General features: G+C 45.8%; 1 protein-coding gene across 3 annotated transcripts in view; it reads left to right on the plus strand.

Annotated features, from left to right (window-relative positions):
* LOC121073179 overlaps window positions 1–18,614 on the plus strand; it is a 31,412-nt gene extending 12,798 nt beyond the window's left edge. For 2 of the 3 annotated variants that reach the window (XM_040563916.1, XM_040563917.1), the window contains exons 3-9: window positions 5,135–5,296; window positions 8,097–8,283; window positions 9,252–9,406; window positions 10,636–10,662; window positions 12,301–12,419; window positions 16,559–16,687; window positions 17,160–18,614. In XM_040563916.1, coding sequence (XP_040419850.1) covers window positions 5,135–5,296; window positions 8,097–8,283; window positions 9,252–9,406; window positions 10,636–10,662; window positions 12,301–12,419; window positions 16,559–16,655 — 747 coding nt within the window. In that variant the 3' untranslated portion in view covers window positions 16,656–16,687; window positions 17,160–18,614. The remainder of the gene's footprint in view (window positions 1–5,134; window positions 5,297–8,096; window positions 8,284–9,251; window positions 9,407–10,635; window positions 10,663–12,300; window positions 12,420–16,558; window positions 16,688–17,159) is intronic. The other variant, XM_040563915.1, reaches the window with a different exon arrangement.
* Window positions 18,615–19,669: the final 1,055 nt, after the last annotated feature.

Genomic DNA, 19,669 nt, shown 5'->3' on the forward strand with positions numbered 1-19,669 from the left:
GCAAGCATGCACAGTCATACTGAGCACCCTCTTCTTCCCCAGAGCTCTCACTTTTGGGAGGGAGGTGGGGGGAGAGACTTTGCATGGTTCCCAGACAGCAACCTGGCCTTCTGACAGAGGGTTCAGAAAGAACCAGAGCAGGAGACTTTGAACACAAGGAGACTTTTTATGAAATTACCCAAATTCTCTGTTGCTCTCTGGAGGGTTCGCAACTAACTTGATCTCATCCGACAGCTCTGGCTGTCCATGAAATTCCTTTAAATCCCTTGCGAAATAGAGCCTCAGTTTCCCAAAGCAGAGCATTTAAATAAACAATAGAATAAATTAGAAAGAGGCTGAAGAGGAAATGAAGGCTTGGTGGCTTATCTCCCCTCCTTTTTAATATCCTCACTGGCTGAGCGCTAAGGCTCTGTGCCCCAGAGCACTTTTCTGTGTTTGTTTTCCAAGCTGTATAAATACAGCTGTGACCTGGACACCAGGGAAGCTTGTCCCTCTTCACAGAGCCCCTCCAAGCTGCTGTACCTCAGGAGCAGCACTCTGCTAACTGCTAGGATGACAGACAATGAATGCCCAGGCTGGCTAGGGCAACAGCTGCCCAGGACTGCTGCTGTAGTTTGTGCCTCAGAGCACAGGGACAGCAACAACAGAGCTTTGTGCCCTCTCTAAACCTGCACAAGGTTGTCCTGTCCTTGCTGTCATGCAATTGTTCTGTCCATCCTGCAACAGAGGCAGGGCAGGGTGAGACCCAGATGGCCATCTGTCTATACAGCTTATGGATGCATCTTGGTTTGCCCCAGCTGAGGCTCTGCTCCAGGCTGACACCGTGGTTTTCACATGTTCCTATCACCTGTCCAAGATGCAACATGGTTGTTAGGAGCCAACCTTTTCTGTGTGTCCTTGAGACCACGCCAGGCAATGAAAATGCAGTCAGTGTTGTCTGAAATACAGCAGGCTAGTACACGGTATTCCCACTCTGCTTGGCAAACAGCACACTCCTTCAAATTAATTCCTGATGCATTAAATTTGTATTGATATAAACCAGCGTAAGCACTCTTGCCTGTCAATTCAATGCCAGGTGACAGTATTATTTAATTATAGGTGAGTTATTAAGTCCCAAGCACCAGGAGAGCAGTTGAGTTTCCCCAACCCCGCTGGCAATGACAACGGCACTGAGCTTACCGGCATGCTGCCACCCAGCAAGGAGGCAGTGCTGGATGAGGATAGCCCCTGACATCCTCCAGCCTCCCTTGCTGCTGAGGCTGCTTCTGAGAGAAGGGGATGGAAAATGCTGAAAAGGAGAGGCTGGAAAAGACCAAACATTTTGGTGGTTTAGATTCATTTGGTGAATGGCTTTGGCTTAAAATATACATCACACCATTTCAGTCTGGCACTTCTTAAACAAATCTTTCTGATCTTTTATTTTGAACTACTATTTTGAAATGTGTCTACATTTAAAAAGATGAAAGAGAGTGGAAGCTGTTAAACAACAAATGAAAGAACTTTGAAGCCTAAATAAAAGCATTTCCTTTTAAGCCAAATGAAATGTTTTGGGTCAGTTTGAAGACGCGTAGCTTTTGATGCTTTTGCTTTGCAAACACTTCCTCGCGCTTCATAAAGTTTACATTTAAAGTCAGCCCAGACCCCTAGAAGAAGAGACAGGGTGAGAGCACTGTCGTCATTAAATGAAAAAAAAAAAAAGGCTATTAATCACATAGCATTAATTATCCTTGTCCAAAGAAGTCAAAATACTTCTCTGGAGAGCGGCATGGTTCAGGGGAAGGATACAGCAAGCCGTGATGCTCTGGCCTGTGCGTGCCATACGGAGGAAACCAGAAGCTATCAGCCAGCATGACCACTCCTGGACATTAGGGTGGAGCAGTCAGAAATATACAGCACGATCCCTCTCTTTCCTGTTATTCACAAGCCTCGTGGTGCTGTCAGCTACCACTGACAAATGTTTCCCGCTCAGCCTATGGCGTCACTGATCAGTCACCCCAAGCCCACGATGTGCAGTGTGATTACATTCCTTGGCTGTTGGCACATTCACTGCACTGCATCCTTGCTGGCCATGCCAACGTGGCGGGGGAGAGCAGGCAGGGATTTCTGGGAGTATGAAGCACTGAGGGAAAGCAACAAACACCACAGGAAATGCAGAAACCTAAGTCACTGCAAGGAACACCGGCGAGCTCTCATCTGAAAGAAGAGCTTTGCCTCCAAGCTAGTCCCACCACCAGCTCCAGCTCCAGCTCTTGCTGCCAGGTCCAGCACAGAGCTGTTTTCCATCGAGCCCAACTGAAGAAAAGCATCAAAGCAACAGATCAGGACTGAGATCTGGCAGGACAGAGTGCTGAGTAGATGATCAGTACCAACGATTTTTATTATATCTCAGTTGGGCTTGGGACTGGTAAACATCTGTCTTTCCTGCAGCTCCCACTGAACTTCATACCTCTGTAGTGCTCACATACAGCAGCAAGACAGAGTGATGCTTGTGACTTCAGAAGAAAAGTGTGATTTTACACCAGTCAAAATATTGGCTTTAGATAAGAGCTAAAGTTGCCAGTGCACATGTTGACTCTGTATTTTTAGGTTTCCTAAGACATATGTGAGCTAGCAGAGCTGTGAGGATTTACTGCTAACTGAGCAGGGCTCTGTGTGCTAAAAACCTGTCCCCAAAACAGTCAGGTGAGCACTCACAAGGGCAGAGATGCCTTTTCAGTTCCTTTAACTCCATAGGGTCAAATCCCTAGTGGGAGCAGCTCAGCACAGTATGGCTGAGTGCCTTAGCATCCTCTTCTTCCAGCTGAGGTCTGGTTCCCTCTGATGCACCCGAAAGCAAAAGCTGACACCTATTTATACGTTATGTTGTTGCTTTCCTATTGCAGCTTTAACCATCTTTTTTAACCATCATTTAAGTTGTGCCTACCTCATCCTCTGCATCTTCACCTTCAAAAAAGTAGGTGAGATGTTTTTCTTTCCTCATAGGTTTCATGTACCCCAAAATGGGTACATGGCTTTTGTTCCAATACTGCTTGGCAATCTCCATATGGGGAATGGGAAAAATGTCAGCCCCATTAGGTGAATGTTTTGGGAGGACAGAGACAGAAAGGGACTCCTCCTGGAAAATGTTTGCAGTTTTCCTGTGGTAGCTCCCCCTCAACTTCAAGCATAAAACTCTGATAGTTGCTGAGAGGAAAATATTCAGACCAGTAAGTGACAGAGCAGGTTCTGTGCTGCACGTGGTATGACCAGAAGATAGGGAGGGATGCGTAGGTGTTTCCTACAAAAGGGTCCGGGAAGGGTCCCTGGAGAGGGCTTCTCTAAGCAACTATTTTGGGGGCAACCTGCCAAATGACACAAATTTTCTGTGTTGAATGCCTGCCATGTCTGAGCAATCCCGATGCTAATGGGCACTGTGGCAGGGTAAGCAAGGTGAAGCATCCCTTTAAAAGCTTTTACCCTTGCATGCTGACCACAGAGATGGCTGGCCCTACAGGGATCGTCAAGCACCGCAGGCTCTGCCTGGTTGGCCTTCTGCTCATTTGCACTTGCTGGGATCACTACAAAAAAAGCAAGTTAATTCCCTTTTCAATAGCCCAGACTGCCTGTCCTGAGCATCCTTTGAAGGAGGACTGTGAAACGGGGTCCTCTGGCATATGGGGTCCAACTTCCAGTCTGTTTTAGGTCTTCCACTGGGGTAAATCTCCTTTCCTCAAGGCCTGAAGCAACTACTCTACACCTTTTCTCTCTCTCTCTTTTTTTTTTTCCCCCTGCATTTATTCTTAGCAAAAGTTAGAGAACTTCCAACTCCTAAAAGCCAGATTTCTCCGTGGCTGCCCAAAACACACCTATGCTTTCAACCTTACGCACAGAGCATTGGGAATCGGGGCTACCTTCTGTTCACCTCCCCCTGCCCTATGTGCCCTGCAATACAGACATGCAGGACATCAGTCACTGCAGCAGCAGCCTAGCAGAAAGGGAACAGTTAAATGTGCAGAAAGAGGGTACAGAGTGTCAGAAAGCCTACATTTTCAAGGGGAATGAGGAACTTCTGACTACCCATTTTGGGGCAGCTTAGAAAAGCCAAGTTTTCAGAAGCTGACACATACTTTCCGAAAATCCTGCTCCTGAAGCTGTGCACCCCAGAACCACTAGCTGCTTTCAGATACTTGGGTTATAGCACGTTGGAGTCCAGCTCTTCCCAGGGGGCACCAGCTGGGCTCTGTTCCCCCTGCAAGCCCTAGGATGGAGCCTTTCCTGCAGTACTGGTACACCAAGGGCTCAGTTCTGTGGCTGTGACCTCTGTCCTGCCGCCGCTCCTACAGGCACTGCCCAAGGAGCACCGAAGTCATGAATGTGAGGGGCTGACCGGCTTGGAGTCACTGTAGCTTTTCATATGATTTCATGTGACCTCTGTCCCAGCTTCAGACACAAAAGCATCTGGACATAATAAGGCCTATTTATAAACAACATTGTATCATCATTTGTTTAAAGAGAAGTAAATCCTAATGTTGATTATTTTTGAACGCACCATGAGCTTTCTGACATAATGAAAAGACAGGAAGAGTCCCAAGGCTGGCATTTCCCCAAAAATGTAGATTGTTGTGGGAAAGGAGACAGAGTAAGCTTCCTGCTTTTGTAGAGGGAACTTATTTTTTGAAGTAAGATAAACTTAGAGTACTGCTTTTGTAAAGACCGAGGTTTATTTTACTTACCAATATCACACGCACACCAGCAAGCAGCGCCAAGGTGGAAGCGAGATGCTGTCCGTATTTGCTAGCAGCAAATAGCTGTCCATATTTGCCCTGGCTGTGCACGGGCCCATCCATATATACCATGCAGTAGGGTTTCACCTGTTTGTAGGGGTGCTGTCACCAGGAAAAAATAAAAATTAACCTGGGAGGCTCTCACAAGGTTTCCCTCAGCGTCAGCCTGTGATCAGTCCCTCTGATGGAGCTTCTTGCAGGCTAATTCAGAGAAGAGCTGTGAGCCAGCAATGTACAGCTTGGTACAGTCACAACCAAAGCTCCTTGCAGGTGGAAGCCTGAGAGTCTTTACCCCAGCCCACACAACCACGAGGAGCTGGTAAGGATTGCCCTGTCTCTGCACCCTAGCTCAAGCTGCATTGTCATTGCAGGTGAACCAAGGGAACAGCAAAGCCCTGGGATCGGGCCTGGGATACCTGGAACACATTTGCCAACTGATAGAGAAGATTGGGCAGCTGCAGGAGCACAACCTGCGGCTCCAGAAACAGGTCTGCAGCTTGCAGAAAGAGCAGAAGATGAGCCAGCTAAAAGAGGTAAGCAGACACCAGAGAATCTTTCATTAAATGATATACTCAAGGCCCACATGCAAAGTTTCACGTCCATCTAAGAGATGATGCTAATTTATTTGACCCCATACCCACCTGGGCTGGGTGTTCTGGTCTTCAGGGAACTTTTGCCCACCATGGTGGGCTCAGCTTCCCTTAGGTTGGCCTTCTTGTTCATTTTTGCTCTCAGATGTCCTAGTTGCCATTTGCTTGCCTCTGGTGAGTTAAAGAGAGTCCCCTCACCTCAGGTGACGGCCAGCTCAGTCAGTAGCTTTTGCTTCTCTGCAGTTGAAAACTTCCCAAGAAGGCACCTCCTTCTGTCAGTGCTATCAAAACAAAACATTTCCATCGACCTCCCAAGCAATTGTGTTTTGAATTAAAAGCTCTTTCTTTTCCTTCTGATTTCAAGCTGTCAAAACCCCAGAATTTTCCACAAAATGGACACAATAAGAAAGAGAAGTGGTAGTACCACTACCCAACCCTGATGCTCCCTTTCCCTTCCTGCTCTTCTGAGCTGCTAAATGAAAATCTCTGACATGAAACATCTCCGTGTTTCCATTTGTCTTTTTTTTTTTTTAATCTTTTTTGAGGCAGCCAGAGCTAGCTGTGGAATCTGACTTAAATTTTCAAATCATTTCGTCTTCCTCCTAAACAGCATTTTTTCTTCAGTCCCTGCACACTCTGTTCAACTCTGACCCACCTTTTATTTGGCCACCACACCAGGTTTCCAGCTTTTTGCCACTCCCCACTTTTTCTCTTTGTATTTATTGTATCACCCCCAAAGGAACAGAAGGGGTTTGTCACACTCGGCTCTCTCTTCCCCACCATGCTGTGGTGACTTTCATTCTGCTGACAGCATCATTCCTCCCCTAGTGCTGCTCTCCCACCTGCTGGGGCTGGATCTGCAGTAGGTGATCGACTCCTTCTCAGAGCCAAAGCCAAGTCATAAGTCAGGTTGCAGAACAGCGTAGCCTGTCATTTCCATGTACCAATCTCTGATTCTCAGAGGAATGCAGCCTCCTACATAGAGCCTGGTTAGCACATTTCCTGAAGCTCTACAATTGAGTCATTGATCAAAGTAACTCTTCCAAGCTGAAAATTCAGGGTCAAATCCTCATCTGGTGTAAAGGCCTCCTCCTCCCAGCTCCCACTGAAATGAAAGGCACTGTTCTTTCATGTAAATATTTGAAACAGGTCTTTTCAGTATTTTCCAAGGTCTCTCACCACAGCCTTCTCAACTGCCTATGTCCCATAATGTTCCAGCAGGGAATTGGACCCCTAACTATAACACACAGCATTTTCTCTACAAAACGGTGCTCTCTCTTTCAGGTATCCTTGTGGTGCCTGTGTCTCCTATATCCAAGTAGCTCTCAATCATTTTCTTCTTCAGTCCCATAGCACCTCTGTGTAGAAGAGAACCACTGCTACCCCCATTTGCCATGGGACATGGTGGTTGCTGTCCACATCACAGTCTGGGGGGCATCCTCAGGGTACTTTCCAAACCACATTCACTCTCCATGCAGAGTGAGAGCATGGAAAGGTTTCCATGCCCAGGAAAGACACAAATCCCAGCGCAGAAATGGGTTAGTGGGGTATTAAGAGCTGGTTCTGGGGATAGTATGCTCCCAATGATGTTCCTCAGAGCTGTACAGACAACTTGACAGAAAGTGATATTTCCAGAAGCACTCAGACAATGCAGGTTCCTAAAGTTGATAGAGCTATACTGATTTATTCTATAAAGCACCAGGCAGTTTATAACACAGAAAGCTGATGGCAGCCCATAACTCACAGGACTAGCCTTCATCAGGTAGGATGACTGAAAACTTCAAACATTTGAGAAACCTTTTGTCATAACTCTCCTAAGCATGTCTTGCCCAGAGAAGTAGTTAATCTTTTGCAAAATTCTGTGCAGAACACAGCTTTTACCAAAGGAACCTTGAATTAAAGAAAAAAATAGTGTTGATCCTGGGATGCACAGGGAACACAGTTACTCCACAGCCTTTGCTTTAAAAGGAAGTCCTCAATGCCCTAGGCCAAAAGCAAGATATTTCATCAGATTTTCAAAGCACCCGCCAAAGGCATAGGTACTGCAAAGTGCCATGCTGCTGTGGCAACTTGCCCAAATGACATATTACATTAAAACTGTCAATCACTTGTGGGTCTAAACTGGTGTTGGCTTGTCCGAGTTCCAACACAAACAGTTTGATTCTCTTTCCACTTTGACTGTATAAAGCTGTCCTTGCTTCCTGCCCTCCTAAACTCTTGTACAACATGATCGTGCAAGGCTGAAAATCTCCCCTTTCTACCACATCAGCTACAGAAGTATACAAGCTAAAGTACCACATACAGTGAATGTTTGATAACACATAAGCGAACTATGGCCTCCCATCAATAAAAATACAAGATATTGTCTGTGCACGTTCCAAATCAAATAACATTATCATAAAATGTGAGTCACTGTTATAATGGATCTGTTTGTTTACACAATTGCCTCAGCTGAGCAGCTATGTGTTTAGAAACTTGTTTTCAGCTCTTTCTGGGAAACAAACCCAAAAGATGCCGAGTACCAGGAAATTCAAGTTAAACACCAATGAACCCATGAAAACTCTGCATTACCACCTCCAGGCTGCTCAGTTTTTTTGGGAGTTAAATCGTTTGTCTGTGTCTTGGGACAAGGCTGAGCATCCCAGGGCTGGAATGCTTGCAATTCACCTGAGCCATTGCATTGCCCGTTACCTCAAGCTGCTGCAGCCTGAGAGTCTGCATGCTTTCTTCTTGTCTGGTGTAGGAGTACCTCATGCAGCATTGCTCCTGCGGAGCTGCAAGTGTGTTCCTCAACTCGTACCAAGACGTGAAGACATTTTTCGCAGGGAGAAGCAGACCTCATAGCCTCTTGGTTCAGACGGGAAACCCTTCTGATCTTTCCATCATCCCAGAAATAGGAGCCAACACCGAAAAGCTGAGCAGCTGCAGCGGTGAGTTCGACTGCCTCTAACCTGCCCTCCTGCTTGTCACCAGCTGGTGAGATAAGCTGACCAGCAGCTTCCTTTTCCCTAGGACAGACAGATGGGAATAGAGCAAAGTGTCAGCTTCCCAGCTAAGGCTCAGTTCCACTAAGAGATGCTTTTTAAAATACTTTGTCTACATCTAGGATTGCTCCTTCACATGTGTGAAGCAGGACTTCTTGCCCACCGTATGTGTGGCTACAGAGATCGGGACACACACATTATCAAATGTCTCTCTTTTGGAAACTTGGCATACCTGCATGAGTCCATTAGTGCAAGTCCTCCACATGGCTTTAAAATCCTCCCAGCTAAGGCATGATTTTATCCAAGGTGGAAAGCTTTATACCTGCTATTATTCTCCTACCCTCTCAAGCAGGTGCAGAACACGTTCCTGGAGGATGACTTATTCTATAGACCAAGTGGAAATAAGCCCCAGATGCAAGGCGTGGATCCAGAGACCAACTTTTCCAGAAAGCTGAGAAAGACTAGGCTAAGACTACTGACAATAAAATCAGCTGAAAAGTCTGGATCCAACATTAGATGTGAATCAGATGTGATTAGTTCATTTCAAACCCTGGACTTAAGCCTGCCTTCATACCTGGTGAAACACCACATCAACACCTCCTAGCAGGACTGAGTCGCTGTAAATGGTCTCTGCGATCTCTAGTGCTGAGGCTCAGAAACGTTTCCCTGACAGTTTCAGAGCAGGCCCAGAAGGAAAATAAGACCTTGAGGAAGCCATTAGAAAGTTTGCCCTGGCCAGACACTTGCTTGAATCATTTCCCTTCTTTGCACTAAAGCATGTCATGAAGACACAAAAGGTTTCATCCCACCAGGAAGTCCTAAGGGGTCTCTTCCAGTTTTGCCAGCACTGTCCAGAGGCCGTCCTAGCAGGACACTGCTGAGAAACGTGAGCAAGTCCTTATGTTTCATTGCAGGAAGTGAGAGACACCCGGAATCAGGAAACAGCCAGCCAATGTCGGGGCTCAGGAAGCTGTCAAACAATAGGAACAATAAGGAGAATGAGTTCACAGAAGCTGGTAGCATGGCAGAGGGGCAGGCTTTTCCGTCAAAGGATCCTGCAGCAAGAAAGGTGAGTGATAAGCTTGGAGCCAGGCTCTGAGTGGGGTCGGCGGGGGAAGCAGGGAGAAGTTCTGCTCATACAAGTGCAGAGCAAGGTACCAGGAGAACAAGCCAACATCGCCTGCTCCTGACCAGAGCTGGGGTTGCATGGGCCAGGGTGCTCTGTATGTATCTGATCCCAGGCTTAAATGATGGTGATGGATATGCTGGTGGGGCAAGAAAGGCACAGAACAGGTACCTGGTGCAGGGGAAAGGAGCACTGCAGGCAGCAACATGGGCTTTAGCCCTCACTAACTCCAGGTAGTTTGATGCATGAAGTCAGTTGTAAGAGCCTTCACTACTGCTGCTAACAAAGATAAACCAAGCACACATTCATTACCATATAAAAAATTCTGTGTGTGAGTCCATAGCTGGCAACACTTACTGCCAGACTGGCTGCATATCAGTGTAATTAACAGCAGTCCCCAAAGCTTGTTTCAGGGAAGCCCTATCGCTGAATTCCAAGGAAGCCAGGACTAATGTTTTTCCTCTCCCTCTCTTTCCTATTGTTTGTGGCTGCCTCAGCACTTTGCTGTTCCAGTGGGGATCAGAAGTGCTGAAATGCCAGGGCAGAGGCCCTAATCAGAGTATTCCCAGCTCTACAGGAAAAAGGAAGGAGTGGGTCTCTCACGGGAAAGACTTTCTCATAAAGTTTCCACCCGAAGTTGCAAATGGGTTGTGAACATTTGGATGAACTTCAGGAATCCAGTCAAAGATGAATCCTGAAAGGTGCTCAGTGCTTGTGTCCAGCAAAGCTCTGGGTTTGAGCATTATTTCAGGAATCACAGTCCCATGATGACTTCACAGGACTGCAGAATCAAGATCCACACTCCTTAAGCTGAATCTTAGCACTGTCTTGTTACACCACACCTTGGTATTGTTGCTGCTGCATTTTGTACTCTAAGCACGAAGTGCCCCCTTTCCTTCTACAGCTGCAGTACTGTGTGGGGATCCTTCCATACCAATTGAGGTGCTATATACATGAACTGACAGTCTAAATACAAAAGAGAGACAAAAGATAAAGGAAATAAGAGATTATCATGCACATGTGAGGGACAGAACCACAAAGAGATACTGGACTTGAACAAGGCCATGGGTGAAACCTAGGGCAGAGCTGAGAACAGAGCCCAGCCTGTTCCCAGCACTGTGAGGTGGTCTCACTGCCATGTTATTTACCAGTTTATTTCCCTTTGTTTTTAGGGTCTGGACACCAGCAAGAACTGCTCGGTATGTATTGCCTTTCTGGAATGTATTTCACTTGTATCTGCTTTGTCATGGGCCAAGCCTCTGAAGCACACAGCATTTCACAAAAACAGCTTCACTGACCCCCAAAGTTTACTATCAAAGTAACAGACCGCATGTGTACTTATTATGACTTACTGCACTCGGTCCGTTGTTCTCCCACTCCCACTGTAGGCACCAGCTAGCTAGCCTTCAGGAACAGGCAACTGCTCAGGCTTCCTGTGGTATTAGCAGTGCTGGCTCATCTGGGACACCAGCACAGCAAGCGAACCACTGAGGCCTTCAAAGCTCGCATTAATCCTAGTAATAAACACAAAGATTTGATATTTCCATGAGTTAACAGTCCCACTTACTGGCAATTAACTCAATAGCACAAAAACCAGTGGTGCAGTTTTCAGCTGAGCCCCTGACCTCATCTGAAGCTTTGAACTGAAAACTTAGCAGAGCCTCAAGAATTACTGCAACAGCTGCCAAGCTGTGCTCCTGAGGTGGCCACAACTCATGGAGCAATGGCTCTGCTGATGGCACAGTAGGAAGGCACCTTGAGACAGGACAAGACAATGCCCCAAACGTGACAATGGCACTGAGAACTTCACTGAAATGGGCACTGACATCATTTCTGCTCATCACGTTAGCCCTAGGACATGATTTTTTCACTCTTTTCCCAGGGTTTCCAGCCATTATTTTAGGAAATTTAAAACAATATAGAAAAAAAGAAATTGAAAAATTTTAATACATGATTCCTTCTGAGTTCATGAGTCTTAACGAGTTCAGTCCTAAGAGAGCAAACATTAGGGAGAGCCTCATGAGAATCCCTGACCTCCTGATAATCACTATTAGCATTTCAAATGTAAGCGCCCTATAGCTGTGGCTTGCAGACGTGACACAGAAACAAAGGCTTGATCTCTTCTAATTCATGGTCCACAAAAAGTTGACACCTTGAAAAGGGCTGATACCAAGGCACCTGGCCTAACAGAAAGGAGAAGAGAGTCAAGCTGCTTTTTTTGGGTTGTTTGCTATGTAAAGCTACTGCCCCCCCACCTCCACCTCCTGGGGTGCATATAAGTAGGTAGAAAACCAAACAACTTTTCTTTTCCTTTAGTACAGTAATAACAATAAGGTAAAACGTGCCTTTAGGCAGCTACTCAACACTCTCCAGTGAAGTGCTCTCACTCTCTGCAACGTGAAGTCAGAAGGAACAGCAGGGCCTGAGGCACAGAAATGATACGGGACAAATACAAGAAGGGCACTACTACTGATGGTTGACCCATCCTGTTCCACTGTGCCCCGTGCAGGTACAGGCTAGCTACCAGGCACCGCTGCAGGGTGTTAAAATCTCCTTTGTGAGACCTGACCCCAGATAACCTAGGCTGAACTAAAAACAAGGTTCTTTCCATCTCTCCAGAGTAAAGTAGCTCAAAGCAAGGCACCATATGCACTGGTGAGCTGCAAAACTGTGGGGGAGTCCCAGCCCTGCACCAGCTCTGTCAGGACTGAAGCTCTTGCTAGGGACATATTCTGAGTGGGAAGCCCTTCCCATCACCGTGAAGTACCCAAAGTATTGTAAGGTGGCCAGCAACCAGCCTCTGGTCCTTCAAGTCATGGTTTCTTTTTGCTCCCTAGGGTGAGAGCCATGCCTGGGGGAGAATGAGAGATCTCATGAGGAAGACACGGCTGAGAAACCAGAGCAAGCTGGGGCTGTCCTCCGCTGCTCTGAAGAGGTCATGCCCACAGTTGTACAGGTAAGGCAGGGCTGCAGGAGGATTTCATTTGGTGTTGGGAGGAGCTGGTGAGAGATTTACCTTTGGTTGCTGCATTTTTCAGAGCAGAAGACCCCTCCTTACCTTCTCTCTGTCACATATGGGGGTCCTGGCCAGCACATTTGCTTCCTTAGTGCCCAGGTGCTCTAAGATCACACCTGGATGATGTTACCTGTGTGAGAATAATGGAGACATTAGGGTACCCAAAAGAAGGTGCTCATCCCCATTCACCACCAGCCAGAGCCACTCCATTGCCTAACTACTATTTCTGTAAGGAGATCTGTGCTGGTCCCTCTGGAAATTTTGTCTGCCGGGCTGTCATATCCTGGCACCTGAGCTGTACAGCACCGCGTCTGTCAAAGATGACAACAGCACCGCCAGCCACCCATTGCACAGATACTCCGTGTGCTCGCCAAGTCCTCCCAGCTGGCCTGCTGGATTTGTGGTGTTTGTGTACATAAGCGGGTAACAGGAAGAGCTTGGGTATCTTATTCACCAAAGCAGGAGCACTACACAGAGAACTGGGCACCTCCCTGTGTTTTTTCAGCTGAGGTTTCAGTAACCTTGAGGGGAACAGCTCGGATGTGCTTAAGCCCTCCTCGGGTTTTAGAGGGGGCGATGGTGGGGAAACGGCAGTTGTTTAAGCACTCAGGAATGTCCCATTGTTCCCCCTTGGATAGCCTGTTCCTACCTTACAAGACTCATAACGGAATTGGGAATCTTGTAATTACAGCTGGGGGAAAAAAAAGAAAAAAACACCTCTGCAGTTCATGGAGTGATTTTTCCAGCTGGGAAAAGCTTAGTTGGGGCCCAAACACATGTAACAGGCGAGCTTCCTCCCATTGTTTGGGAAACTGAAAGAAACACAAAGCAGAAAGAGATCAAACAGTTCCATCTAAAATAGATGGTGAACCAGCTGGGGAAAACATTCGAACTCTTATGAACCTTCCCTCTCAATATGAAAAACGGAGACTTTATTTGGGCTTCAGAAAAGTCCTGTCGCTGTAACCTCCTGCGTGGCCTTTTCTCTGGATGGCTGAGGATGCTGCCAGGGCTCCCTGCCTGACAATTACAGGCTAGATAAATCAATGCTTTCACATAGAAAGGCCACCCCAGTAGCTCCTAAATCTCTTTTGTCATTTTTGCATGCATATTGAACGACTAAAACTGTCATGGGAAGGCTGGAGAACGAGACACCAAAGAGAAATTTCTTTACCTGGTGGGAACTGACCTTCAAGACCCAAAGACCTTGCACATTGAATTTTCTAGACTGCTTCCTTTAGCCGATAAATGGCTTTCTCTGACACATCTGCATACGCTCCTTGCCCATGCCCCTTAAATCCCTCTATTCCCTCTTTTCCTTCTCCTAGCTCTGTTCTGTATTTGCTCTTGCCCTTCTGATCTGGTGGGAGGTGTCCCTGCCCATGGCAGGGGGTTGGAATTAGGTGAGCTTTAAGGCCCCTTCCAACCCAAACCATTCTGTGATTCTAGCCCACGTCCTGCAGTAGCAATGCATTGACATTGGGCTTTTCGCTGGTGCCTGGAATAGCTGGGCACCTTGCTCCAATAGCGTTTTGGGTACCTAGCTACACTGACTCATTTAAAATAAAAGGTTAAGCCTTTGTGGATCAGTGACAGTCCTGCAAATGCTGCTGGATAGAAAGCCAGGTGCTTCCTACAGTAGTACCTGTCTACAGCTCTTGGCAAAGCAAGCACTGAAGCTCTGATAATCTCAGCATTTAAAGCCACTGTCTTTGTTATAATTTATGAAATGTTTGTCCTGGCTCCTGGTCCTGTTTGTACATGCAGGCATACAGAATTGGCTGGCTTTTGCTTACCCAGGCTTCCTCAGGCTCAGAGACATCACACGAGGTCTCGAACTGGAGCAGGCTGGAGCCTGGTGTCCTGTATTAGCATATAGTTCTGAAGGAAGCAGAGATTTGTTGCTTTTGACACTCAGTCCCACTTGAGTTATTCAGGCAATTAGAGAAAGTCTCTTTGTTTTTGTTTTTGTAACTAGGTCAAAGCAAATCCCCTTTCATGCTCCCACTCTGTTTATGATGAATGATCTGCTCCAGGGTGGTGGTTTCTTTTTTTTCTTTTAAAAACATCCACAAAAGAATTCTCATAGTAGAGAGAGAAGTTGGTTCTTCTAGAGGGAGAGACGGGGGCCTGCCAAGGTAAACACACTGGCACAAGGCTCAGTGGTTTCTCATACATTGTTCCAAACATGCTCAGGTTTTCATTTCATTTTCTTTTTCCTGCTAGCATTTTTACTACCTCAAAGCAAAGTCTGTTTTGTACAGAGGGCCAGAACAAGCTGATGAATTAATTGATTGTGGTGTTATGAACTTAACAGCACACAGACCTGGATCTGACACACAGCAGATAGGTAGATTTCTTCCTCAAGTCATTGCAGAATGAACCCTCCACAAAGAGCAAGGAGCTTACTTCCAGCTCAAATAATGCCCAAGAAAATAACTTCACCTTCCACTGTGACTGGCTTTCGTGACAGAAGACTGTTCTCAAAGAGTAGTTGAGCATCAGAAGGTCAAATATTCACCCTCATTAAACAATTGCACAGTCTGATGCTGTTTTGAACAGAACAGAGAGAATCCAGCCTAGTCTGTGAAAGCTGGGCTGCAGGTTATGCTGGAGCCCACCTTGATGAATTTATTGCTCATTTACTGGCAGTCCATCTAACATCATTAAATACATATGGAATTGTCTCTGGCTAGATCGCTGTTGCTACCAGTCCTCAGATATCCGGGGTCAAGCTGAAGCACATAAACACCTTTAAGTCATTTTTCCTTATTTTTCCCAGCTTCCTTTGAGGACAGAGGAGACTTTCAGTCCCCTGCTGCTCATCCTGACTGCAGCTGGGAAGCAGCCTGGCCCAGCAGTTGTTCTCATCCCGGCCATCTCAATAAAAGCAACTGAGCTCAGGAGCTTCACTGACGCTATCCCACAGTCCCTTGCTAGGGCAGGGTCTAATTTGGGAAGCTTTGGACAATCCCAGCCTGGCATTCCTGTTCAGACACATCCACCTGTTTATCTATGGGAGTTGCAGCTCTAAGGTAGCTGCGTGGGCTTGATCTAACCTCTTTCACGGTAAGGATGTTAGTTTCACCCTGACAGCCACGGAAAACTTAGAGCTGTGTGACAACTATTTGGTGGTTAGGGCAAAGTGAGTGAGGAAGAGCAGCACAATTCCAACATGACAAAACCCTGTTCAGAACTACCCAGCATGAAGGCTGAAAAAACCCTTAGAGCTTGCAGATGCAGGTTTGAACACTGCTCTTCAGAGGGAAGGTTACTACCAAGGGGGATCTCAGCGTTCAGAGACAGCCAAAGGATTAGAGAAATGCATCAAGGTATAACTTTGGCCATTTCACTGCAAAAGACTTGAGAAGTCAATGAAACAAAAATACTACAACATTTAGATTAGAAAGAAAAATTAGTAGCTAGGAAATAAAAGTCTGCACCACATCAGTCGTAGCTTTGACTTGAACAATTTTTCAAATTGAAGATAGCTATTAGTTGTTATCTATCCATAGTTTTGAATAGATTTGAAATAGTGCATTAAAAAAAAGCTCACAGCTCCTCTTTCTTAAAAAGCAGTTATTTTTATAAAGGTTAAAAAAATCTTTTCAAAGAGGTTTCTCTTTCCTAAGTCCTGGAGGCCTAAACTCAAACCAAACAGGATGTCTTGCACTTGGAAGCAATAAATAATGAACAAAAGAATTAAGATGGGGACAGTCCGCAGCAGCTAGCTTAGTCCTGTTCTTTAAAATTCTTTATTTCATATTTACTCCTTCAGGCCAGAATTTTTATCCCTGTGACATTTGCCCACCAGTCTCTTCCCTGACCTCTAGCTAGGCAGAAAACACAGTTCTGTTTTTGTTGTTGTTGTTTGTTTTGTGTTTTTTTTTTTTTCCTTCTTCTGGATGCTGCCACAAGTACTTGGACAGCACCGGTTTTGAAATTTCTGACTGGTGAGGGGGAAGCTGCTCTGGGTGCTGCTTGGATGTTGGGTACATATGTATGGCCTATTAATACTAAAAGCACCACCTTGTGTTCTGATTGCTGTCAATTTTAATTGTATTTTTCTATTTGTTAAGGCCAGATATTACAACTTCAGAGCTGAGGAAAACTGAGAGGAACTCCATGATTGTTCTGGGGCAAAACACGAAGAATGAAAACATATGGCCTTTCTGATAACCTGAATCAAATGGAACAAGGTAAAATAGGTAAAGCAGCAGGTCTTACTTTTTTTAAAATCTTCTTTTCTTTTTTGCCTCCACACAGCACAGAAATAATGCAATTCTGTTCCTTCATCCAAACATCCTCCAACATGCAAAGACAGGAACAGGACAGATTCTTGAAGTTCAAATTGACTGGCCCATATACCTTTGTATTAACAGAAGACATCTCACCTTCCCCCTCCCCTTTTTTAACACAATCAGTTTAAGGCAACCATAGTCATTTAGTCTGTATCACACAGGTGCTTTGCATTGCACTAAAGAAGTGGATCAGGAAAAGGAAATTCAATTATCTGCATTCGGTCAGAAGAGCCCCAAATAATAAGCCAACCGCATGTCTTGGGAAACTGCTCATTATCAAAACAGGCTCATCCTCATCTTCCACCTCAACTCAGCCCACTGGGTAAATGCAGAGAACACCTTTCTAATCTCTCACATTCACAATGTGTTTCTATTTCAGAAAGGAGAAGCGAGAGCAGCAATGGACACAAAATTGAAAAGCCCAGGATTGCTTTGTGCATCATGCATCCACCAGCTGTTGACAGAGCAACTCTGATTTGAGCGCTGAAAGGGAAAGAAGGAAGGGGGAGGTGAAGAAAGGTCCGAGGACAGACACATGCTCAGCTACATATGACTTCACTCCTGAAACCGAAGTATACATACAGAATCAAGCTGCAGACAAAAACCGCAGCCCACATCTTGGCAATATAACCAGCAGAGACTTTTAAATGAGATTTGGTAACCGTTCCTCCTATCTGGGTTCAGAACAGAACTACCCAAAACGCTGAAGCTTTTAAGTTGTCATTGCTTTGTGGGGACCACCTTCAGCTGAAATAAACTTAAGCCTCACAGGAGACAGCAGCATCCCGAGGGGTGTCAGGGGCTCCTTGCTGGGTGCTGCTGGGATGGGCAACTACATTCCTATGGGGGTTTGGCTTGCCTTCTGCTTGTCCCCAGCAGAGCTCCTTCCTTCAGAACAGCATCCTGCCAGCTCTGCAGTTTTACTCAAATCCAACAGGAAAAAAAGTGTAAGTTTTTTTTTCAGGTCCATTCCCAAATCCACCACCAACTTCTACTTCCATGGGGCTGCACCTTCTGCAGATTCCCCTTGACTTCGGTGGCAGCCTATGCAGAAGTCAATATAGTGAGGGGCTCTGCAGGAACAGGCCTTTTGAGAGATGGGAAGGCACACCAAGGGCAGTACCTCACGCACCGGGCAGCCCAGATCCCTGGCAGGCTGAGATACTCATCTTCTGAAAGAGCAGAGCTGCAAGGATGAGTAATTCAAATATATACATCCTCTATAATCCGTGCCTTTTTCCCCAGGACTGTTCTTTTGGGTCTGCTAACTTGTGTGTAACACTGTGGCCCTGCTTGGTGGCTGCCTTATTGCTGTGTGTCCACTGATCTCAGACGCAGGGGACAGACAGCACCTGCTTCTGAAAGTCCTGTGGGTACAGTGATCTCTGCTCACCAGCTCTTAGCAGTAGTAGCACAAGATTTCATGCACATGGAGTAAAGATTTAAGCAAATAAACCAACTTTGCCACTTATTATAGGGATATTCTACTGCCCTAAAATTAGAATGTAATTGCAAGTCAGACAATTGCTGTTTAAAATCCCTTAAAATCCATTCTTGCCTGTGAACAGAGATTTGAGACACTGGCAGGAATAGATCAGTTTCACCAAGCTTAGTCTTTCAGTAGCAGGTGCTTCCCTTTGCTCACCCAAATCAACTGGAGCCCTTGAAGTCCTCAAAGCCAGAGCAGGATCTCTCCTGAGATGCAGAGTACCCCAGCCCCAGAAGGCTGGCTGGTCTGATCCCAGTTCTAGTGGCAGGCAGTAACACAAGGCAAAGAGCTGCTGCTCACTGGAAAAACAGGTCACCCTTGCTCAGCACAGCTGCAGTTCACAGGTGAAGTTCAGTGTGATTATTGTTACTTATCTCAAAAACAAATGTATGAACAGGTCCATGCTGACTCAAAGTTAGCACCCTAAAAAAAGTTGCTGCATTTAATATTTCAGTTGTCATTAGTTGTAGCTGCTGTTGTGAGACTTGGTTATTCACTGTATATCTTCCTAGCTTTATCCAAAGCTAGAAAGATTTATAACTTGATTATTCTGTGAATAGTCTGTATAACTCCATAAATACAGGGGGCTAAAATCCTACCTTAACTTACACCCTCCTTCATCCCTCCAGCTTTACAGAGGCCATGAGGAATGTGAGTCAGTGCAGAACTGGATTTAAAGTTTTTTTTAAGACAGTCGTGGACTGGTATTTCCCCATTCCCTCACCCCATTCATTTTTTTTTTTAAATAAGATGAACTAGCACTCTTATTACAGCATTATATGAAATATATTCATGTATTTTCAGAAATATTTATAACATGTAACATACTGTATAGTTCACCAACTCCAAGATATGCTTGTATTACAATGTAAGAAGTTTAATAATAAAAAGCACCACTTACAAAATAACCAGTTTCAGATGTTTTATTGGTGAACACCAATAAATAAAAGCATGAATAAAAGCATGATCTTGGCCTCATCACAGCCTAGATGACGGGGGGAGTTTGGCAGCACTGACCCTATGCTCTGTACCACATGGTTGTACAGCTAAACTGAAGGTGTTCTGGATCACTGTAGACATTGTTTTAGACTTCTTCAGGTGAAGGAAAGATGTTCTGTTCAGGAGGGTGACACAGCCTGTGACTGAGACACAGGCTGAGGACAAGCAGCCCTGAGGCCAGCCACTGCATGTTATCTCCATTCACAGTAAGCTAGAGAAGGTGCTGACACAAGAAATCACATGCACTTGAAGAAAGCAAGTCAAGGAGAATAAGTGAGACCCAGCAAAGGACAGGAAGGACCTGGAGAGGGAAAAAAAAAAGAAACAGAAAGCCCGAACTCCCCACCACTCTGGGTCAGTTCAGCAACCCATGGAGGGCAGCAGAGAGGCAGAGGCTGCCC

This window comes from Cygnus olor, chromosome 7 (genome assembly GCF_009769625.2).
Source record: "Cygnus olor isolate bCygOlo1 chromosome 7, bCygOlo1.pri.v2, whole genome shotgun sequence".
NCBI classification, from domain to species: domain Eukaryota; kingdom Metazoa; phylum Chordata; class Aves; order Anseriformes; family Anatidae; genus Cygnus; species Cygnus olor.